Below are 24,350 nucleotides of genomic sequence, written 5' to 3' on the forward strand. Positions count from 1 at the left end.
GAGTGCTCCCAGGGAAACAAAGTGGCTTTTTGCACTTAAGGTAATGATGTCACTTGAGGTCATCATGCAAACAGTTATGGATAAGAAAATCTGCAGTTCCGTCAACAGAGATGGAACCTGGGGACCTAGATTAAGAGTTAGAGCCTTTTTATGAAATGTTCCCCTAATTTACCTACAGAGCATCTTCCCAGAAACAACAGCTGCTGTACCTAATTAGCATTAATCACCTTGTTATAGAAGAGCAATTGGGAATAGTACAGTACTTGAAACACTGACAAAACTATACACTAATGGAATTGATCTGTCCGGTCTACTTCAACTTCTCCTTTATTATTCTGTTTTCTGTATGAAAAGCTTCAGAAATCACAAGTTTTGCAGCAGACTGGGAAGTGATGATGCAGAAAAGGAGCCACAGATGGGAGCAGATACAGAGCCTTTCAGCCTACACAAGATGCTTGCGGCTGGCTCTGTTTGTGACTGCACTTCCCAGTTCTGCATCTTGACCTAAGGCAAGAGTAATTCTGGAAGGGGATCTCTGAGCACGGCATCCTTTTGGGCAGCACTGGGATAGGTTGCTCTGCTGTGTGCTTTGTGGCTCTTTGATGAAGAGGTGTAAGACAAGCTCTGAACACACACCCCACCCCAGGAGAAGGGGTTAAGTATGTACACCAATTGAAAGATCAATCTCAGAAGCCACATGGGGCAGTCTGTTGTTTACTGGGATCAGAGACTTTCTGTAAAGTTTCAGCCAGAAATGCACCAATTTTGTTAAGTTGAACCCTGAGGACTTTGCAGTTCTGACTGATACTCCTGGTACTCTTCCTCCCTGACCACACAGCAATTCAATATCTGCTACGAATACACTGCAGCAGACTGGAAGGCAGGAGCTAACAACACACACGTCATCAGCCTCTGCCCCCTAATGGATTATCTCCTCTGTTCACTTCAATCTCCACCAAGATGTGGCAAACTAGTTTTGTCCAACTTAGACACACCAGGGAACACCATACTCTATGTCCTTGTGACGGTGGTTTTGTTGCTGTTTAACCCTACCAGTTCTGCTTGGTCTAAGTGAACAGCATTCCAGTAACTTCCTTGAGGTGTGACTCAGTTTCTCTACCTTAAACATTCAGTTTTCACATTCTTTTATGGCCCTTTTGAGGAACCTTTCAAAAGCAGTGCATTATTCCCCATCTAGTCCAACAACAGGAGGTGCTACATCTAAGGCCACAGGCACCCTGGAGGGCTGAAGGCTGCTGTGAGTGTCTCTGACTCTCTCCCACATGTTCATCTGCAGACAGGCATTCAGGACATTTACTGCCAGCCTCCCAGTGTGGTGGATGTGCTGATGAAGATGCCTCTGCCACAATCCCTCATCCCACCTGTTGCTTGTTTTAAAGCACTCCAACCAATTTCCACATTACCTATTCTGTTTTAACACAAACTAATGTCATGACTGCTAGGAAAGAGAGACACAGACTGACTGTGTAGGGATTTCATACCAGAGAAGGGAAATTAAAAATGCAAAATGGAATAGCAGATGGCATAAGCTTCATTAAAATAATATCTTGTCTCCTGGGAATGCTAGGAGGATCTGTTGCCTTCCAATGGATGTGGTGCCCTGAGATTTACACTTGGGGATTATTCTGTTCCTCACACTCTCCTTATCATAACTCTGTCTGTTTTCAAAAGGCTTGTGGTATGTGCTCCATCTGGATATGGCTCCTAATAAGGATGTGCTGAAGACATCTCCTAAGCACTAACGTACACCCAGCCCCCAACCTGTGCTGTCAGGAGTCTCCTTAGCAAAGAGGAAGGAAGGAAGGAAGGAAGGAAGGAAGGAAGGAAGGAAGGAAGGAAGGAAGGAAGGAAGGAAGGAAGGAAGGAAGGAAGGAAGGAAGGAAGGAAGGAAGGAAGGAAAAGAAATGAAAGAAAGGAAGACAAAATGGGAGTGCTAGAAATATGACAAATACATAATAAATATGGATACAGTATCAATATAGGTTTAAAATTATGAACTGTGTGAACTGGGAAATCTTATTTCCCTTTAGTGTGAGGTGCTTTTTTGATGTAGCCTTAGCATCAAGCACTGTTCTATTTATGAAGCAGGTGCAACCTTTGGGAAGTCACTAGAAATACAAGACACCTATGAAGTTTTTCCTGTATCTAACTGACCCCCCTCAAACAAACATGTAGCCAAATGTATTTATTTAGAGGGCAAGAAACAACCAAGGTAAAGACGACTCAAGCAGCAGGATAAATCTGCCTGTAGTATGTGCAGTTTTCATGCTCTTTCTGTCGCACTTCAATCACTGCAGTGTCTGGAAGCAAAAGTTGTATTCATGCGGGGTTGGTATTTAATTGAGCTCACTTGAACCAAGCTTCCAGCAAGCACACACAACAGATCTATACATGAATCTTTGCGAACTGAAAAACAACATTTATCAACCTTGCATCAGAGCATTTGACATTTGAACAATTGATTCTGATTTACCAATTAAAAATGCCACCATCCATATGGAAAACCTGTAACAGGATTAAGCCTCTAGTTGCTACCATCTCAAACAATGGCTCTGCCAGTTAAGCTATTAAACATTTATGTACCACATTAACTTTTTCTAGTCTTAAAGAGATTAAAAACAACCCTAAAAAGTTTAATGCAGAAGGGACAAAAAGAGATCTAGTCAGAAGAATGGGGGCCAGAGCTGGGAGATGCAGTGTTTAAGCTTCTAGAAAATTGCAGAGGCTGGGCAGATTTTCAGAATAAGAGCAGCAGGAGCTGGTGTGGATTAAAGGCATGGTACACTGGCTACAGACAATAGTGCTAGTCTCATTTTGCCTCAGATTACCTAGAGTTTATCTGGGTGTGGCTAAGGGTAAAGAGCTGATCAAAGTGCCACTAGGTATGTGCTCACTTCACTAAAGAGGAACACTGTTTCCAGAGAGATGTGTTGGCGCAGATTTCTTTCTAGAGACAAGGCAGGAAGATGCTTGTCAGCCTTGCAGGGCAATTCCTCTTCAGCAGGTAGGTTTCTCTCACTATTATCTTCATAAGCATACTGTGGTCAGCACTGACTTCACTTGGTGGAAGCACCAGTGGGAAAGGTGGCCCTGGCAACAGTGTGCCTCTACTACAAAATCATTCAAACACTTCCAGTACCTCCCTTTGACTCTAGATGCCATTCAGCACTGGCTATATGAAAGAAAATGTTTCCTGTGTGGAAAAGCAGAAGTTCTGGCAGAAAGGCTAATCATTCTCCTTTATCTGATTCCTGGAAAAAAGCTGGTAAGTTCTACAGAAGTGTGATTGTGGCCTATTTTCACGTACTGGTCCATTTCAATAATTAGTAACCTTCCAATCAACTGATGTAGTGTCCTGGGGTGACTTTATGATGCTTGTATCCCCAGTCGTCTGTTCTGTTTGTTGGATATTGTGTTCTGTACCTTTAAGACTGGTTCCCAGAGCAAAGGGGGAGAAAGAGAAGCACCAAGCTTATTTTCAGAAACTGCACTCACTCCTCCACATTCTGCACCTGGACTGTGTTGGTTGCAGCACAGACGGACAGTGGGACAGAGATATCCTGTGCTTTTACTTAGTTTTAGCTAGCTGAGGCAGAGAAGTTCCCTAGATTGGTTTATTTTTCCCCCTTTTTCTTGGAACTGTTTAAGCCTGTCCTGGACTGAAAAACCCAGAGACACACATGGAGCTCACACCTGCAGCCCTCTGGTGCCTCGGAATTTTCTGGTGCCAGAGGAACTGATAGGAGACTGAGTGAACTGAGCTACACCTGTGGCAAGGACTTTCTCAATTTTGCCATCTCTCTTCAGAGCAGACAGAGGTTTTATTGTTTCATATTATTAATTTTTTATGCTTGTAGGCACTTTGTTTGTTAAATAAATAGTTTTTTCCACTTTTCTCCAAGGAAATTCTTTCCTGGACCAGTTGCTGGAGGGGCTGTTTGGGTTTGCTTTCCAGAGGGACCTCATTTGGAGGTTCTCTCCCAAATTTGCCCTAAACCATGACAAATACATTTACTGGTGCCCAACATGTGGCTTGAGAAAGTGGAAAAAACTTGTACTGATTACATTTTGATTGTACTTACTCAGTGTTGGGATAAAGCAGTCAGTAGCCATGTTACTACTTGAATTCATAATGTCTCTTGGGGTGGAGGCCTTCCTGTGCTTATGTTCCCTAGGGTTTTTTGAGGTTTTAATACCTTTCTGGCCCCTAGGTTTATTCTCTTAACCAGAAAGAGCTCCAGTATTGTCCCTAACATGTAGTTTTTACACTAGAGGGGTATGAATTGGAATACCTATTGTGCTGGGCTCAGTGATAATGATTTCTAGGAAGTTCATAAAGGTACTGGAGTTTGTGCCAGGTATGTTTGGTTTATGGTTTCTTTGTCCTAACCTGTGTCCTAGTTCCAGGGGCATGTTTTGGGGATTTATTAGTAACTGCACCCAGTTTGTTAGAGGAGGAGTAGGGGATGAAGCTTTTCAGCCTTTCCCTCTTCTCATTTAGAATCGGTTACCTCACTTTTTGAGAATGTTCAGTTTCCCCTGAATGTTAAAGAGACCACCTTCCTGGTATTTAAACTGGTAGGCTTCCTCTATATAATGGTTTGCAGTTTGTCTAGAATGAGAGCTGAGATGTCCAGAGGGGCTGATGAGACCCCTGACCCAGAAGTAAACCCAGGTGTGGAAAATCCCAAGTGGTGTGGAGAATGGGAGAGAATGAGCCAAACCTTGAAGGAATTTTCTGATCTCCCAGCTTGGGAGTTTTCATGTGAACAGATTTAGAACCCAGATGAGGTGGGGAAATATCTGGAAGAGAATGGCTATGATGACTCTAAGGAGAGTCACAAGAAACTTAGGGAGGAGATGAAACAGGGCTTTCTCCAAGTCTTCACAGTATAGATCAGAGGTTCTGGCACCAAACGCAGACATCCCCCAAATAGAGAGAGAAGGTACATCCCACGAGCTAAGCTGTGGTCCTTCCTGCTTGTGGAGAAAGCATGAGGAGATGGGATGGAAAATCTACTACTGCTCTGGCATGACAGGTGCTTGAATTGGAGATACAGCATGAAACTGAAGTCTGTGAAGAGAGAGTAAACGTCCTAAGATGGAGGAAGATAGAGGAGTTGCCTAGTTTGGGCTGGACTTCTCTTATGAAGCCATGGAGAGTGGACTAAAATATTCCTGTAACTTACAGAATGCTTTTTAGGGGACTACAAAGTTCTAGTCATAACCATGGACTGATATAGCTGTGATCCAATGGAGAATTTTGAATAGAGGAAGATAAAGAGATGCCCTCTGCCCCCAGAGAAAAGAAGACCTCTGTTTCTTGAGATGAAATTATTTTGGAGATAGATGAAGAGAACCTTCGCTTTATACTAGAAGAGTCTTCCTTAAGTTGTACCCTAAATAAGCTGATATGGCCCAGAAGCACAGCTAATGGGAAAGCTGCTAAATGAGAGGGACTTCACAGTTTGCAGAATTCCTGGGCAGCTGCAGATTTGTGACATGAGAGCCACCAGAAAAGTGTTTCTTGTGGTGAGTCTCCACAGGATTTCTAAGAGAGACTCCTCTCCCTAAGAACTGATGAAAGACTATTTTAAAGTGGTGAAACTGACTGAAAACCACAGGTTTTATCTCTTTATGTTGTCAGTGGGAAAGTGAACAGTTGTGTGGGGGAGGAGAAGTGTTTTGAAGGTTTCATTTGAATTCTCATTCTTTTCTTTTGGTGTTTGTTAATAAACCTATCTTTATACCTTTTAAGTTTGAGCCTGCTGTGCTTTTCTCCTAATCCTATCTCACAGCAGAAAAAAGAGTAGATGATTTCAACAAACACTCAAACCACTACATGTAGTCACCCTCAGTTCTTAAATTCCAGCTTACAGAATATTGAGTTTCTCCTGTCTTATTTTTCTCATTTATATTATTCCAGTTTTCATGTTTTTTTCCTCTATGCCATTTCTGAGTCTTTCTTGTACTTATTCCTCCCAAATATGCTCTACTAAATTTTCTTTGCCAACTCCTGCTTTTTATGTAAAAGTCATTAATGAACATATACATAAAATGACTGTTAGAAAACTCCATTAGTAATGTCCTTTCTTCTGATACTTTCTCCTTCAACACTACTTGATATGTTTTGACTTCCTAAGTTTCTCATTCTACCAAATTTATTCATAATACTGAGACTTGTTAAGGATCTATCTCAAATTACTTTTCCATTTAATTTGTATGAATTGAACTTGTTTACCCTGAATCCAAATCTATTTTCAATGATGTGATCTCCTAGAATGGTCTCATGACTTACCAAAACCAAGCCTAAAAAAGTACCACTTCCTGTCACATTAGTGAATCTCAGAAAGATATTTGTATTGCCTAAAAAGTCAAGAATATTGCAGAGTTACCAATAATAGCATCAACTGCTCTCTAACCTGTTTCCTGGTGTTAAATTATCCAAAACAACTACTGCAGTAGTAATTATCTGTCTAGTAATATTAAAGAACTCTCTTGGCAGTGAAAAAGGATCCTGGTGGCATATGGCATGCCGGCAGTAATAATCTTTTACCAAAATATGAATTGTGCTGTAATTAACACACACTGCTGCTCCCTGCCTTTTCCTGAAAAGCAGTCACTGGTTTTAGAGTATTCATGACTTGCATAACCACTCTCAATCAGCATCCTCTCAACGTCACTTGTTCTGATGTGAAGGACAGCCAGGGGACTCCTTCTTGCTCTTACAGGGAAATTTTCCTCACTTAGATTCCCATTTTTTAGCAAAAAGCACACTGTTCTTTGACTTGTCTGTCATCAGGTTCTTGAATGTGTGTGGCTAAATAGCTGCTCAAGTTTTGGAGGCTGGACAGGCATGTGTGGATTGCTCTTGTAAGCAATAGCCTTGAAAGGAAGCAGTGTCTTGTGGTAACAGGATGAAGCTGCTTCCAGAATTAAAAAAATATTGCTCAGAAATAGCATGAGTATTTGTGTGGGAATCTTTACAGACCTAAAAGTCCTCTATCTTACAGTAATGCAGCTCTATCTTTTTTCTGGTAGTGTCTCAACTCTCTGATCCTTTCCCTTTTGCTGCAACGGTTCTGTCTTCTCTTCTTTTTACAGTCCCTCCATATTATCTTCATTCTTTATCTGGCCAAGCCTTGATCTCAGCTTAATAAAAAAACCCTGTAGGTTTAAAAGAACTATGCCTTGCTTTTAAGGCATCGCTTCCTTTCTTTACCACATCTATGGATACAGGGGCTTTACATGTTTGTAGGTCAGTTCCCTGAATCACAGCAGCAGAATCACAACGATAAAACTGCTCTGTGAGCTGCTTTAGCCTTGCTGGTATGCTCAGCCATATGCATGGACATCTGCATATGATCCTGTCTTTCAGGCCTTGGATTCAGCCTTTTCACTCTCCATCAGCAAAGACTCACCTAATTTCACTTGAAGTGGGGATGGCTTATAGTTCATGGCTACAGTCTCTCCCTCTCTCGTATCACAATCTCTGTCCGAAATAGCTGCGGCTGTTGGATCCTGTTAAGAGAGAACAGAAACAAAACAGAGTGATTTAGCAGATAGCGCTGCAGCTTCTTTTCTCAGTAGCTATTAAACAATTCCACCCCTTTCACATTGAGAGGGAGCAGAAAACATGCCTGTGTTTAGAAGGCAGGAACTCAGGGGCAAAACACAGAACTTTGGAAGCACATTTACTTAAAAGTGTTAAAAGTACCTCCGGAAACGTCAAACTTCAACACCAGGCTTCTATGATGGATGATAGTGGGAATATAATGTGGATGGTGGGTCACTAGTTCAAATTCAGCCTGGGCTGGCAGTAGTCCCAAGTAATTTTCACGTGATGACTCCTTGGGGTGTTGTATGAAACATGTTTACAGTTTCAAATGAATTCCAAGTGGACTACTCAACCTTAAAACTAAAAAATTTAAGACCAAGACTGTGTGAAAGTCCAGCTTGGAAGGAATGAGAACTACATGGGTAGGAGAATTCAGTTTCTGGTCCCTCTTGGGACCTATTTCATGGCTGACAGGAAAGTTCCGTCATCACAGTACTTTTCACTGTCACTAAAATGTCCCTCCTGGAAAACCAATCTCCCCAAACACATTCTGTTACTGCCTAGTGGCAGACAACATGTATTGAACTCTATGGTACAGCATATCAAAGAATCTGAGAGTGAAACAAACTACCAACTCAGACAGTTCTACTACTGATAAAAATAACTGAAGTCCTTTCACAGCAAACTGCCGACCTGTTGGAACTCTCTCCACTTAGCACCACACTGAAAATTAAAATTGGTTTTCAAACATGTTCTCACTCCCACCTAGAAGACAGAAATTAAACTGAACATGCACATACATATATTTGTATGTAAATTTGGGTATATCACAGGTAGAGCTGCATAGGCAAAGCAAACATTCAGCATTAGGTCCAACAGATGAACAAACAATCACTTGTAAGAAATGGAACAGGGCATCATAAATTAAATACTGGAATACTATTCCAAACTGGTGAATTGATATTGTTTCTGTCTCAGTTTCTAATTTTATTTTGATATTGTCTCTCTCTCAGTTTTATTTTTACAAGATTTTTATTTTGTACACAATTTCATGTAAAATGCAACTCATCATTTGGCACTGACACCTGTATGCAAAGCAGAGTCACTGAGTTTCAATGCAAGGTAACATCACTCTTCACTCTCAGGGAAAAACAAAATCTCTTATTGAGCCGCTCTTCTGCCTGCCTTCTGCCTGCACTTCACATTAGCTCTTCTTAATACACTGAGTTTAGGAGATATAATTTTTTAATTAGACTCTAGCTTGGTGGAAACTGGTTAAATAACATATGTAGGGTTATAACGTTTTATGAAAATCCCGTTCCTTTGCACTACCCAGTAGACTTTGATAGTACTTAAAATGAACGGTGCTGTCCTGGGTTGAAGTATATTCTATCACCATTTTCATGAACTGTTGAAACCAGGTGAGGCAGTGCTCCCTGCCTCCTCCACTCTGGCTTATCTTCTGTTAATGGGCCCATCAGCACCTTTGCTACACAGCTCACAGACGACCCCCTCCTGGACTACCTCCTGTTAAAGGGCCCATCAGGCCTTATCACATGACTCACCATCCCATTGTGAGATGCTCCACCCAGAGGGAGGAACCAAGCATTCCAGCCTGGATATAAGCTGAGACTCTGAACACCAGAGGGCGCTTACCCACTGGATGCCCAGAGGACCCGAGCTACCAGACCTTTCTACAGGATCACTGCTTCAGGAAGACCACCTCATCTGGACTGCTTCCATCACTACGCTCAGGTTGTATTCTGACTCTGTCAGTGGTCTTTTGTATTATTGCATCCATTCTAGTTTACTTTCTTTCCTTTTTTTTTTCTATTAAATTGTATCTCTGACTTGGAGCCTCTCATTTGTTTTGCCTTCAAACTACTACAGGTGCTTACACGACTTCACATTCAAGGACAATGCTAAACAAAAGGCAATTTCTTCTGCTTTCCTCTAATGCAGTCACTGCTGTACTTTTCCTCTAATATAGCAGTGAGTGACTAGTTAAAAAGATAAGAGCAGGTTGCAAACCAAAAACCAGTCTCCAGGAGAACATCTAGGCATAAATCATAGCAGCTCAGTTCATGTGGTATCCTTGGAACATGAATCTGGTCTCAAACATCCCCAGATGAAGGGAATAGATGAGAATCCAAGCTGCAGAAAGAATCATCATGGTGTGGCCTCTCAACCTTCAGGGGAAGGGAGGAACCCAAAATTTGTACATACTTGTGGACAAAAGTAATGTTGAAAGTCAGAGGATCCACAAAATCTTACTAAGTTCTGTTAGTAAATTACACACTTGTCATGGAAATTAGTACATTAGTCCTTGGCATGCTATTAAGCATCCAGCAGTGGGTTTAGGATAAAGGAGGGAGGTGAAAGGGCAGGGAGAAGGAGAAAGAGATTAATTAAAGAGGGGAAGGAGGGAAGGAGGGCGGGCGGGAGGGCGGGCAGGGGGGAGGGAGGGCGGGAGGGCGGGCAGGAAGGAAGGAAGGAAGGAAGGAAGGAAGGAAGGAAGGAAGGAAGGAAGGAAGGAAGGAAGGAAGGAAGGAAGGAAGGAAGGAAGGAAGGAAGGAAGGAAGGAAGGAAGGAAGGAAGGAAGGAAGGAAGGAAGGAAGGAAGGAAGGAAGGAAGGAAGGAAGGAAGGAAGGAAGGAAGGAAGGAAGGAAGGAAGGAAGGAAGGAAGGAAGGAAGGAAGGAGATCAGCAGTCCTGGCTCTATCGCTGATGCAGCTGATGGGGTTTGCAGGATCCTGGGGTACACACACATGGGTTTTGTGGGGGTACCTTTTTATAGATGAGTTTCCCTGCACTGGAGGTAGATTTCTCCCTTTCTGTGTAATTTAGTTACTGCGGAAATGGGTTGGAGGCTTCAGGGTATTTGGTGGTCTCCATATCCCCCTACAGCCCACGCCTGCTTCTTGACCTTGTCCCTACACCTGTGCTGTGTTGTGTTGCGCTTATCTCCAGGAGCCAGGACAAGGATGCCTGTCCCAGAAATGTGCTGCTCTGCCTCCATGTGGCCCCTTCTCCAGCCACATTCTGTTCATTCTTCCATCGTGTTATTGCTAACAATCCTTGGCTGCTGGTACCAACAATCCTTAGGTGGCTCCAAAGCCACCCAGCTATCAGTGTTTGAGACACACACATGAGCTCCCTTATCTTCAGGCTTCTACAGATGAGAATAGCTAGATAACACAAAGGACATGTCAGTCTGTCAGATATGCTAGAATCTCTCCAAGAGGTATGTCCAAATGGTGCTAAGTGGCACCATTTGAGTCCAAGCTTCCTGGGTGAGTATCTTTTCTCTGCCAATCTGGGAAAAGGCAGGATACAGCCCTTTCTAAGGAACATGACTCAAAGACCTGCATGCTTCCTAGTTGCTATGAACACAATACGCAAGTCCTTGGAGCCCCAATCTGCTGGCTGCAGGAAGGCATGGGAGTAGACATATTATGGGAACTGACATGGTATGATGGCTACATACTGTCTCTGGTGCTGGTGCAGTCCAGCAGAGAGTCCACTGAGCTCAAAACCAGAAGGCCACAGGGGAGAGAAGGGGTCTGGCCATGCCTGGACTAGCCCAGGTTCCCATTGTTAAAATCATGCTAAAACTCTAAATCCAAACCAGCCCTTACGTTTTGTAGCAAACTGGTGTGCTGACAGTAGCTTTTCCTTTGTAGGTAACCTGAAAGTGACATGAGACATCCATTTGCATCAACAGAGGGAGGGGAGAAATGTTCTGAGGTGCCTTTGAAGATTTGAACTCTGAGCCTGGACCAGTGGACTCAGCTGGAGAAATCTCAAAAATGGGCTCTAGACTAAACATACAGAAAAGGCTTCCCAGGCCTCCAGAGAAAACAAAGATGATTTTCAAAGAGTTATTATTTCCATTCTGTCTAAGACACTTATCTTAAAAGGACACGAATCTGTCCTTGGAGATGCGTTTCCCTCTCCCCACTGTCTAGAGAGGAGGCCTGGCAGCTGGCAGAGCTTCTGACACTGGAGGTGGGAATGATGCAGCCCTAGGAATTCTTCCCAAAGGTTTGGCATGTTGCTTTTCAGCCCCAGCAGCACATTACAGCTGCACAAGAGATGCACAGCTTGCACAGAGGGATCACAAACACCATCACTCTAGATGCATGCATGGGCCAGGCCCACTCCCCCCAGAGAGTAAAATGGATTTGAGAGGAAACCGAGGTGGGCCAGGGACAGTGTCCCCAGTGCTAGTACGTATCTATCCCTGGACCAGGAGCGGCAAGACACTCATCCTGGGCCAGGAGTGGCAAGATCATATTTCCCATCCATCACTTCACAGACATTCTGCAGCAATTCGTAGGACTCCATAGTAACAATGCCCACTGTGAAAACAGCAGCATTCCCACACCAGCTCAGCTGGAGTCGTCTCTGCACAAACACACTCTGCTTCTGTGTATACTGAATGGATACAGTTCTCTCTCTACAGCTCCACTGCCCAGAGAAATGTTTACTTGACTGATTAGCCTTTTGCTTGTGAATGCCTAAGAGCACACTGAGATTCAACACAGGCTTTTGCTATTGGAATTTACTTGGCAATTTTTTTTCTTTTTCACAAGCCTCCCTAGACCAATACATTCAGCTCTGCCCCCAGCATCAAAATCTCAGCTACATGGTGTGACTGGTCCCAGGACAGATGATGTTATTTCTTTTTGCTCTTTGGGGACAACGCAATGCTCCCAAACAAAAGGTGAGTGCTGAAAAGTGCCTACAGGAGCTGTAGATGGCTAAAGGTATTTAATATATTTAAGTTTTTTTTTTTGTTCCTGAGGCTTCTGTATGCCTTCATTCCTAAGGAAAATATACATTCAATCAGGGCACTGCATGAACATTTGGCTGGGCCAGAGTTTAATCAAAGTTTTCTCCCCACATGCTCACAGCTTAATTGGGCATGCACAATCACAGCATTTGACTGGTAGTGAGTTTTCTTACTAGATTGTTTGTTTCTATAGGCTTGACACAAAGGATCTTGAAAACTACCCTCCTGCTAGGAGCAGCCATGTCCCACAGTGTGTGTACCATGTGCCATTTCTGAACAGGAGAAATTAGTTCCAGAGAACTTTTGTGGAGCAGGAGTGCTGTGAATCATCAGTATGCAGGAGCACAGAGAGAAGGTGAACACACTTTAAACTGAAATCTGGGGTTTAAGGAAGATGCTAAGGGCATGCTTAGCAGGCTTTTTATTTTTTCTCTTTTAAATCACTTTCCATTTTGCAGTACTTAAGAAAGCATCAGTACAATAGCCTTTTACTCATATTATCTACCCCTCCCAAGAACCCATGCTGACTAGTGTGGGGGGAATAGTCCCAAATGATGGAGCCAGGTGATTGGTACAAACTCACCCTGGTAGCACCTGGGAAAACACAGCTCTTTGCCCTCCTTCACAGTCAACATGTCTGACCCCTTGCAAGCTTAACAAGGCCCCACTTTCCACTCTGCAAATCCTCAGGGACCACAGTGCATGTGGAAGGGAATGGGCACACACAATTTTTCTGGTCTTCAGCTGCACTTCAAAAACTTATGTGTAACTTGAGAAGTCTCTATCTGCCCCTTCTTCCCATCCTCAAAATCAGTCATATTTACAGCTCTTATGAAAATGTTCTCCACTTTGCTGTCTATGGGAAATTCTATGATCACCAACGCAGCTCTGCTACTTTTTTTGGATAAAAGCAAAAGGGCACAGTTGCCCTTATCCTCTCATCACAAGGAAAGACCCAGTACACAGGGCTTGACCGTCACTTCTCTCCATAGTTCAGACCTCTATCTGACTATCATCACTTGTATCAGTAGGAGCCAACTGATCAAGAACATCATCCAGCTAACTTGCCTCTCTACAGTACCCACCAATGATGTACTTGCTGTCTTCTGTGCTACTTAAAAGATCCTGGAAGCCTCACTACCAACACGTGTGACAGCTTACAGCGAGTGCTTGCAGCTCAGCAGACATCTGCTTTCTGGAGCTGCCCCCGTGGATTGCATATTGCACACAAACGCTTACACAAAAGGAAAAGTCCAAATGTTTTGTTTCTTTCCTACTTCAAACATTGAGTCTGGAAAAATGGGTAGATGTTTTCTGCACGGAGGACTGACTTAGTGAGCAGAAAAACAAGTGAGAAATCACACACCCTGAATACACGGGGTACATTTAGGTCAACAGTAAATTTCTATGATTCCCATGTTGTCATTCAGACTCTCGGGCTAGAACAGTGTGCTGCTAATAAATATTTATACCTTCAGTCTCTGCCCTGGGGAACAGAAAGTCCTGTGCTGTTGGCAGACACCCTCTGCCTCAAGTTGTACCATGGCAGGCACTCCTGAGAAATCTGGCTATAGAAAACTTCTGGGTAGGGGACTCTGAAGTGCACAGGTAGGTATGTAAAATCTCACACTGTTTTGGACAGCAGACCTCTGTAGCCTCTACATATCACTACAATATAGATATAAAGTATCTATGAACATAAAGAGCCAAAAAAACCCACCAGGAACAAAACCAGTGGGAACCAAGATGTGCATAGTTTGATGTCTATGTAAGAAACAGCATAAAGGAAAAGCTCAAATTTACAGAGGATCAGATTTATACAGGATGAATCCAAACCCAACATATAAATGAACAATGGACTGTAATAACGGCATGTTTGGCAAAAAAAAGGAAAAGTGTCACAGGACAATGTACAGCAGAAATGGAACCAGAAAGCCTTACAAAGGACTCCCTAGTAATTTCTTCCACAGGCTTCAGCTTAAGGAGTTTTGGACCCCATTTCTCCAAGGGAGATGTAATCCCCTCATCAGTCCTATGGACAAAAGCTAGAAGCTACAACCACCCCAGAACACTAGAAAAATGGGGCTGCTCAGAGAAGATGGGGGAAGACTAAGGAAGTATATTATAGCTGTCTTCAGTTACAGAAAGGGCTGCCAGAGAAAAAAAAGATGAGTATTTTTTCTCATGTTTCTGATCACGAGAACAAGAAATTATTATCTTAAATTGCAGCAGGATTACAAGGAAATATCATTAAAAATGCAGAGGTAAGGCTAAGGAGATCTACATTTGCCTGATGAAGCTGTGGCATTGTTTTTGCAAACCCAGGTTAGAAACTGATGTCACACAGAAAGTCAACAGAGCTGATGTGGTTTTCAGGCAGACTGATCCTGATTTGGTGCAAACTGTGAAGATCTCTGGTCTCTTCAGGTCCCTTTCCCCCATCTGTCTTAACAGGAGAAGAATTTGCTTCTGGCCAGACTTACTTAGTCAGAACACCAATCTGTCCTGGAAGAGACGTTCTCCAAATTCCTCTACCCAAATGACCATGGCTGACCTCCACTTTATCTCTGGGAGAGCTAAAGAAAACAATCTTTTTCCTAAGTCTCATGTGTTGAAGGAACTCCAGATTCACACAGGGTCCAGAGCAGAAGGCTCCTGGGAAGACATGATTGTCACTTTTCATCAACATGTGCCCTCTGTCAGATCCAGAGCAGAAACTGTTCATGTCAGCATCCCCACCCTCCCTGTACCAAAGTCAAAATAAATGACGTTTTGGTGACACAGTGACTGATGTACTGAAAAACATTCTGATAGCTACTGACTCAGTTTTAACAAAGCAATAAACAACTGTTTATTGACTTTCTACTAGCTCTGCCAATGCACCACTTACATCACTGCTATTTTTCTTTTCTGAGCAACTACTAAACAGGTTCTATTTAACAAATTAGGCCTGCAATATCCACCACAAGATACAAATTTTGAACCTGATTAGTTTATAATTGTAAGACAAATGTGTGTTTGAAACCATTTTCTTTCAGCAATTGAGAAGACAGCAGTGTTAATATTGCTGCAAGATTAAAACCTTTAGTCTTACTACTTAAGCTGAACTAGAACGTCACTAAAATGACTTTTTGCTGTGTACACCTGCAGTTTGGGTAGCTCAACTCACTAACAGGTAACCAGGAGTTCAGACCATTGCTTTGCTTCAAATGGGGGCAGAAGAGAAGCGCCAGTGTCTCTGTGGGTGCTGCAGTGCCTGTGCTGAAATGCTCCCTTGGAACCCTGGCCACAACAGGCCTGCCCAACTGCCACATCCAGGATGAACAAAATGCAGCAAACTGAAAGGCATAAGCTGTGGAAAGGGAACAAGATGTTTCAGTGGTCTGTTTTCCTAATTCAAAATGACATTTGCAGCACAGGGAAGAAACTTTTTTTTTTAGATGATGATGTATGACTAATCCTACAGTAGCAGAGGTAGCACCAATGCAGTAACTAGACCAAATACTTTGGGAAAGCATTTGAGGGACAAAGAAGAATAATGGGAGTAATTACATGATTTCTGTTAGATTTCCCTCTGAGATGCTAGCAGCACAAGCAGCCCCCGGTCCTTTCCTTTCAATCATGATAGAGTATATTTAACAACATATTTCCCTCCAGGCTCTTTCACACACATAAGCTACCTCTATTATCACATGCACTTATAAGTTTAGTATCTTGTGCTAGCTTTTCATGACTTAAATTGGATAATTAACATTGCAAATTAGAGAAATGCCACACTGTACTCCCCACTGCCTGCAGCACTTGCCAAGCTGCTGGCATGCAGTAGCTATTTAAAACCAGCTATTAACTGAGGTATGTTTTCAGGATGATTCAATATCCAAATAATTCCTTCCTTGTAAAGGATATATACATGGAGATATTACACCTTTCCTTTTGTGCCTCTGATTATACAGCCACAGCTCTGAGGTGCAAGATGAGTATTCAAGGCACTAAAGCATCACAGATTCCTTGGTAGCTATTATAAGAGCAGTTTAGCAACTGGCATCTGGCCAAACCAGAATCATAAAAACCCCATACAACTTTACAACTGCTCTTTAAACCTCAACTCTTGTGGGGAGGATACCCTTAAAATGATTAAAAAATTGAGCAATGGGTCAGTGCCAAAGTCACAGTGTGTTTGGAGAAGAGAGGCAGGAACAGTAGCTCAGTCCCTTGGCTGGACGTTGCAGCTGAATCCAATGGAAAACTGCATGGCCCCAGTACAGTCTGCAAGGGTCCATGGCAGGTTCTTTTAGTGACTGAGTTTGCCCATTGGCTTATTTCAGGTCTGTGCCCCATCTTTACTTCTTCAAGTCTTTAACAGAGCCTCATCAAGAGGAACCACCTGTTTTCATAGAGAAAGTGATTTTCCACCTCAAATGAACATTTTCACAGACTCTCCTGTGTAGTGGAGGGGATCTGTGCTTCCTTCCCATGGACAACTCCAATATCTAGAGAAACTGGTTGGGGAAGTGCAAGACAAGTGGAGATATCACTACTGAAATGCCCTGATTGTCAGCATATACAGAGTGGTTTATGGATCCCCTCCATGTGCAGGTAGGCTGCCCCAACTGTACCTGAAAGACAAAACAAGGTTTGGCTGAATGAAACACTAAAAATCTTGGTTGATTCTAGCACATATTGCAGAATTGACATATTTGGGAAAAAAAAAAAAAAAAAAAGACCTGGTGCAATTCAAATTACAGTAGGAGAGCCCTGTAGCAGTGATGTTAGTTCCCACCAATGTCCTGGAGAACAGATAATTGCTTCCACAGGCCATTGATTGGATCCAGCATGGCAAACATGATTGCTATCAAGCTTTTACGGTCTCTGGCTGTAAGAATAGCAAGAAAAGCTGGGATGGCTCCACATCCACACCTTTTGACAGACCAAGGGCTCTAATGAGTGGTTCAGTGTCACAGTTATTACAAGCATAAATCTGGGGTCACTTGCTCTTTTCCAGTTGGTTTGCATTTTGTTTTCGTAAGGCAGCTGATTTTTACACGCTCAACTTCTGTACAAGTGTGATGAAAGAGGTCTTGTTTTTTGCTCCTGGAATACCCCTGGCACCTTTAATCCAATCCCCCATATCCTTTTCTGAGCTGTTTGATTGCTTCTTCTGTTCACTCCTTCTCCAACAATAACTTTTCATCCTGCCTTTCTCCTGCACCTAGTAAATCTCCCTTCTTTCAGAGAGCAAGGGTGTCTGGCTCTGCAGGTTCTCTAACTGTGGTCTCAACTCAAGAGAGGATATGGGCTGTAAGCAGGATACAAACAAAGCGCTGAAGCAGCACTGTGGGGCCCCACCACTCTGGAATGGATGCTGCCCAGGGAAGCAATTACGGCACCAAGCCTGTGAGAGTTTAAGAAGCATGTGAACAATGCTCTCAGGCACATGGTGTAACTTCTGGGGTTGTCTTCAGCAAATCCAGGAGTTGGACTCTATGATCCTTTTGGGTCCCTACCAACTCAGAATGTTCTATGATCTGAGAGATTTATCAGATTTATCACACACTCTTCCAACACAACGCCAAAGATGTGCAGCTGCCCAGGGCTCATGCACCAAGCTCATCTGCCACACTGAAGACAGGATCTCAGTGATGGACACCAGCTTAACCCAGATAGAGCAGATACTCTGACACAGCCCATGCTGTTGCTGGGCTCAGAGCTTTCCCAGGAGGAAGGACTGAGAGTTCACTTGTCCATACTGCAAAGGTGGACCCCAGCAATAAAAAATTGCCAGTTTCTCTGCACTAGTAGGAAAAACAAAGCCACCAAGCTCAGAGTTCAGCAGCCCTTTTCTCTTTAGCACCATGCTTTCAACTTGTCCCAAGAGACAGAGAGCTCAACCATCAGATTTCCATATTTATAAGGAGAGAGTTTCTGTTTAGCCAAGCTTGTAACAGAAATAGCCCTGCAAACAGCAGCAGGAGCAGCAGCACGGCAAACACATCTGAGAGGCAAGGATGTAAAAGCCAGGGGAGATTTCAAGGTGCTTTCCACTTTGGCATGGCTTTCCAGCCCTGCCTGAGAAATTCTGAGGGCACAAATCGCTTCGACTTCTAAAACAGGAGCTCGCCCCCACCCCACACTCCTGTATCTCTGTGACTAATTAGCATCCGGAGGGATACAGATTCTCTTCTGATAAAGCAATGCTTGGCTCTCCCTTCTCCCCTGACACACTTGTATTAGAAATATCCTCATTATGTGGCTAATCAGGGAAGCTGAGACAAAGGCACACAAGTTGACTTAAAGGGAAATCACAGATTTTTATAAAAGCAGCTTATAAATTGTTCTGTCTCCAAAGGGCAGGGACATTTCCTCCCCTCCCAGTGCAGAAAAAAAAATGCAAAATTGAGGTTCCTGAAGAAAAATCCATTTTTATTACCAGAAGTGGTGGTTTTTATCATTCCCACTATTTACTGAGCTTGCTCCCAATTCCCTTGGTTACTGCAGGGTTGCAGTTAGTGCACTGCAAAGGTCCTGGAGAGCATGCCAGCCCTGTGCTGCGCACAGGGGCTGGGCTCAGCAAGGTGTCTGACAGCTGCAGCGCTGCCTGACAATGTGGATGGCAAGTGACAAGGCTGATTAGCAGTTTACCACACTGAGTTTAAAAGTCAGCAGCACACAAAAAAGTCAGCCACATCCACGGCCGTCCCTTGAGATGGTCTGAAGATATTTTAGCTACATCTTTCATGCAGTAGAGCAGGCTTAGCAAAAACCTGAGTGTATTGAGGTAATCTGCTGTTGGCAGAAGGTTTCTGAAATAAAGGCAAGCAGACACCATTTGGCAGCAGCAGAAGAGCTTTTTAAAGGAATTTGTTTCCCTTCCATGCTCCCTGGAATGGAGCTGGTGTCCATCCAGCTCCAGCTTGTCTCCTTCACCTCCCGCTGACAGCACCAGAAAGAGGGATCAGGCCAGACAGCTTTTGCCTCGCTTCTTTCAAGGCAGCCCCTTTATCAGCTGAAATCAAGCCATCTGTCCCCAGCACCCTTTGAGGAGCTGCAGCAGATTGTGGAGCATGGGAGGATGCACTGTGGATGCGGAAACAGGAGGTTGAGGCAGCTCACTGCATGCACAAAAATCCAAACTAGACTCCTGTTTGAGCTGGGAATGGAGGTGAAAATCTGAACGCACCTGTAGTGGTTTGAAAGCAAAACAAGTCAGAGGCTCCAAGTCAGAAATACAATTTAATAGGAAGAAAGAAAAAAAAGTAAAATAAAACAAATGCAATAATACAAAAGACCATTGACAGAGTCAGAATACAGCCTGAGCAGTCCAGATGGAAGCAGTCCAGATAAGGTGGTCTTCCTGAAGCAGCGATTCCATAGAAAAGTCTGGTAGCTCTCGTCCTCTGGGGATCCAGTGGGTAAGGATCCCTTGTACTGTCCCAAACCCCAGATTAAATTCAGGTGGGAATTCTTGGTTCCTCCCCCTGGGCGGAGCAACTCACAATGGGACGATGAGTCATGCAGGGGGTCCTTGATGGCCCATTAAACAGAGATAGCTCCTGGAGGGAGTTATTTATGAGTCATGGGCAAGGCATTTGATGGGCCATTAACAGAAGATTGCCCTGAGGGAGGGGGCCTGGGAAGAGCACTGCCCTACCAGGCAACAGTTCTCCTTTCCCTCTTCAACAGTTCATGAAGACGGTGATAGAACACTTTGTGCACATCCTGCACTACAACCCAGGACAGCATCATCAATGATCCCTGGGACAGGCTCAGCAGAGACTCTTAGTCTTTATTCGGCTTCCTGTAGGTTGCTGCTCCTTCAGCTCCTGATACATGGACCAGCCCCAAGGCTCTGCGCTGGCACTCCCAAAGGCTTCTCTGGAAGGTGGACTGCTGTGAGCTGTGGCGGGGGTTTGCCTGCTTTCCTTTCTAAGTGTGACTGCCCAAATATTTGGATTTTGAGAGTTTTTTCAGATGCCAGATGTCTACCCTTTGGGGTGAAATTTTGCACTTTGGACATTTCTCTTAGCCTAATATGAAATATGTTTCATATTTCTATATAACTCTAAAAAACCCAATTTTTTTTTTTTCTTTTGTTGAGATGGGGTGCTGGGAACACATCTGGTCACCTGAGCCCTCCCCTCCTAGTGGTACCCCTCTCTGCAGGTGCAGCCTAAGGCTGACGCTGATGAGGACAGGAAGACTGGCAGGAGGTGAGCAGGGAGGAAAAGCAGGACTAGAGCTGGCTGGAGAAGGTGATGGCAGAAACTGGATGGATAGCCAGATACCCAGGAGGGAAAGAAGAACAGCTGAATTACGTTCCTAGAAGAACAGGTCCAAGAAGAGAAGGAAGAGACAGAACAAGGACAGTGAAAGGCACCCATGGGTGTTTTGGCACTGGAGGACACAGCTGTCAGACATCACTGATATGATGTACCCTCCCAGGCATTGCTCTGACAAGGCTCACAGACCTGAAGGACAACATCTGACCACCGCTTTTACTTCTCTAGGTGATACCAGACTAGCTTTGAGTGAAGCTCCAGAGGCTTTCTGGCAATGAATGGATTTAGGAACCTGACTGTCTCTGTGACCTGAATACAGCTAAGGCTGGTGGCATGTAACAATGTGCTCAGATAGAGCCCAGAGACATGCTGGTGATGCCATGACAGGCCATGTTGGGGTTTTCTTATAGTACATTTTTCTGTTTTAAAACTGCAGGGAACTGACATTAGAAGAAAACAGCAGGGATAGTTTTCCAAGCTCTCAAATACAGCTACTGCAGCCTGATTTGAGCCCCTGAAGCCTATGTGCTACAACACAGCCTGTAATGGTCTGCCCATGTAAACCCCTTCCCTTGGTAATTCAGCATGGATCTGTGGAAGCCGCTGAGCCTGTCAGGGAAACCTCTAGGGCAACACTTTGGAAGAATCTACCACAGGGTTTGACAAAGCCTCATAGTTTAGGGTGAGCAAAAAGGTTTTCCCCAGAGTGTTCTGCAGCACTATGTTAATTTACCTCAGTTTTGCTTTTCCCATTGGCCTGTGGGCCTTGCCCACCTCTATTGTTCATATATGTCCCCAGTTCAAGGTTTCTCCTTTCCCCGTTTTCCCACTGGCTGTGGTATCACTGATGGTCTGCTCTTATGTCCCCTGTAGGTCATTGCCCTTTGCCCTGCCCTCTGTGTTCAGACCATTGGCTCCTGACCCCCTTACTTAACCCTGGACATTCCTTTGATCTGGCTCTTTCTGTCCCTGGACCCTTCAGTGTGAGTGTGGAAAATAAACCTCTCTGGAATTCTATACAGGAGCCCCTTCTTGCCTTCTTTGTTGAGCTAACCTTTGTGTATGTGAATGTGGACTTGAGTGTCCCTGCGTGCACCTCCCTAAGCAGTTTCTTGAGAAGAGACACTTTTCTGGGAGAGGTAGCAGCAGCCACCATCCATCTCCACACTGCTACAAGGACCTATGCTGGAGACAAATCAAGATTATACAATGGTAGAACAGAAGCCCAAGTCTGTGGTTTCTTGCAGAAGCTCCAGGTGATGTAGGGAAAAGGGGAACACAGTGCAGAGACAGAAAGATGATTTTGTGATTATGCAATGCAGAGCTGTCCTAGAGAACTGGGACCTGTATGGTCTTACAAGAAATGTGCCAAGTCTCTAAAACCAGATTTCCCACAAAGGGTCACTAATTCCACTAGCTCCTGACAAGGGTCTCCCTGCCTTGCTGAAACATTGGATCAGAGCCCTGCAGTGTGATGAGTGCTTACAAATGCTACCGAAATTGAGTGAGAGGTGCACTTTGTGCAGGTGAAGATACATGAATCAGAAAGAGGAGGAAAAGACTCAGGCAATAGGTATCCTACACTGAAAACTCAAAATGATTTTCTGGCATTGGTAGGTCTGTCTCAAGCCCTTCTCTGTGCAGTCCCCAAGATCATGAGAGAGGGAAGATATTTGGAAAAGACTAGGGGCATCTGGTAATTTCTGGCACTTCTAATGCATCCCTTCACCTAGCAGCAGGGCTGCAGAGATGAACAAGGACATTGTGAAGTGCTCAGATGCAATCTGTCATGCTAAAGGCCACAGAATAGTCCATAAAATGTCTTTCTAGGCCATCAGGGGAGTTGTGCTCTTCTGTTTTTTTTTCATCTTGTATGTGTGTGGCTCTGACTTATCTTTCTGTACCTGAACTGTTTTTCCAGAATTAGCTTGTGAATGTCTTCATGCTCTTTGCTCAGTTAATTTTCTCATGAACTTACTCCTTTGCTGTTATCATCCAAACTACTGCAATTCAGGGAGAGAGCCAGTGTTTCAATTATGTCACACATCCCTGGTCAATGCAGAGTGATCTACCAATCTGCCCTTCCCTCTCTCTTGAAAGCCTATTTGCAAGCTTCCCTACCAGCGTTACCTTGCTGCCTGTCCAGCCATCCTTCACCAAACACTGATAGAGTGGAAGACCTCAGTGAAGTAAGAGCTATTGAAGTAAGGAACTATTGTAAGAAATGAGAGCAGCAGCCCTAACCTTTACCTTGATCTTCCCAAAGACTTGTCCTCACCCCAAACATGGGTGTCTGCCCTGGGATGACCTGGTGCTTGGAGAAGTTCCCTTTACAGACCTAGTATTTAGAGGTCTGCCAGAGGTGATGAAAAAAAGAGTATTCCTTCTCACACTGTTTATTTCTACTTTGGTACAGATCCCTGCATCCAGTAACATGAGTCTTGTACCAGTGGATCCATCCCCCTCACCCCACTGACTCAGCTTTGGGATCAGTGTCATTCAGACTCACTAAGTCCTTAATACCTAGTGTTTTGGAGCAGGAGTTCAAGTATCTACTAACCCTTCACCTTTTTTTTCCCCCTTCTTTGATTGCTTTCTTCCTCACAGCATACCTCCAATGCGCTGCTTCAAGAAGAAACAATCTCAGTATTTTCACCATTTCTTTCTTTCTTGTTAGAGATGCTCAAACTCTTCCTGATTCCAAAATACTGTTATTAGGATGGCTGAGCAGAAACACACACCATGTTCCAAGCAACATACCGCTGATCTGGAATGACTTTGCAGTTTTTTGTCTGCATTTTAATGTCCCTGACTTTTGTTTGCCTTTATGTCGCTATCACCACACTACAAAGCTGGCTTCATTCCTGTTCCCTGCAGTGATGTTTTTTTTCCTGTGTCTCAGCTTTTCTACCTTCCTTTTAATCATCCATAGTGTTTTTGCAGAAGTCTGAATCATTTTCCCGTTTTGTATTTGGGAAAACTGCGATCCAGAGAAGTGAAGCTGCTGAACACAAGAGCAGGAGAATTGGGTCCTTCTCCAGGGTTCTATCTGCTGCAACAAGAGCATCTTCAGAGGCAGTTCTACTGAACACGTTAGAGAGCATGCACCAGAAAGCAGTGAGGACCAATATTACACCCCAAAATACACTGGAGGGGGAAAAAACTGGTCAGGAGCTGCAGTTCCAGCACAATGTTAAAGTCCTGAAATATGGTCCCTTCCTGCAAGCATTTTAAATGAAGAAGAAAGTTAAATAAATCATCAGTCTCACATGCCAGACCATTCATCAGATGTTTTAAATGTTGGTGTCAGTATACAGGCCTGCATCTTCATCCTATTATCCTCCTTTTCCAGCAAATTGTTTTTCCAGAATTAGCTTGTGAATGCTTTCATGCTCTTCTCTCAGCAATTTTCTCAGGAACTTACCCTCTCCTATTATCATCCAAACCACTGTAAATCACAGAGAGAGCCAATGTTTCAATTATGTCACATGTCCCTGATCAATGTGAAGAGTCACCTCTCTACCAATCTATCACTTCTGACAACTTCTTCTCCTGATGAGTCTCACTCATATAAGGAGCTTGGAACTAAAAAAGGGAAGAGCAACAAGTGACCTTAAAAAGCAAATTAAAAATGTCCATCATTTCTCTTAAGGTACCCTCTCAGTTTAAGGTTGGAGCTGTGCATAGCATGTACAGAAAAA

The 24,350-nt window shown here is 43.7% G+C and overlaps 1 protein-coding gene across 3 annotated transcripts in view; it reads right to left on the reverse strand.

Moving 5' to 3' along the window:
- FAM219A (family with sequence similarity 219 member A) overlaps positions 1-24,350 on the reverse strand; it is a 99,844-nt gene that overhangs the window by 34,730 nt on the left and 40,764 nt on the right. For all 3 annotated transcript variants that reach the window (XM_066180939.1, XM_066180938.1, XM_066180936.1), the window contains exon 2: positions 7,443-7,542. In XM_066180939.1, coding sequence (XP_066037036.1) covers positions 7,443-7,542 — 100 coding nt within the window. The remainder of the gene's footprint in view (positions 1-7,442; positions 7,543-24,350) is intronic.

The sequence above is a fragment of the Chamaea fasciata genome, unplaced genomic scaffold, assembly GCF_029207755.1.
Source record: "Chamaea fasciata isolate MVZ Bird 193981 ecotype frontalis unplaced genomic scaffold, bChaFas1.0.hap1 SCAF_4, whole genome shotgun sequence".
Classification (NCBI taxonomy): Eukaryota; Metazoa; Chordata; class Aves; order Passeriformes; family Sylviidae; genus Chamaea; species Chamaea fasciata.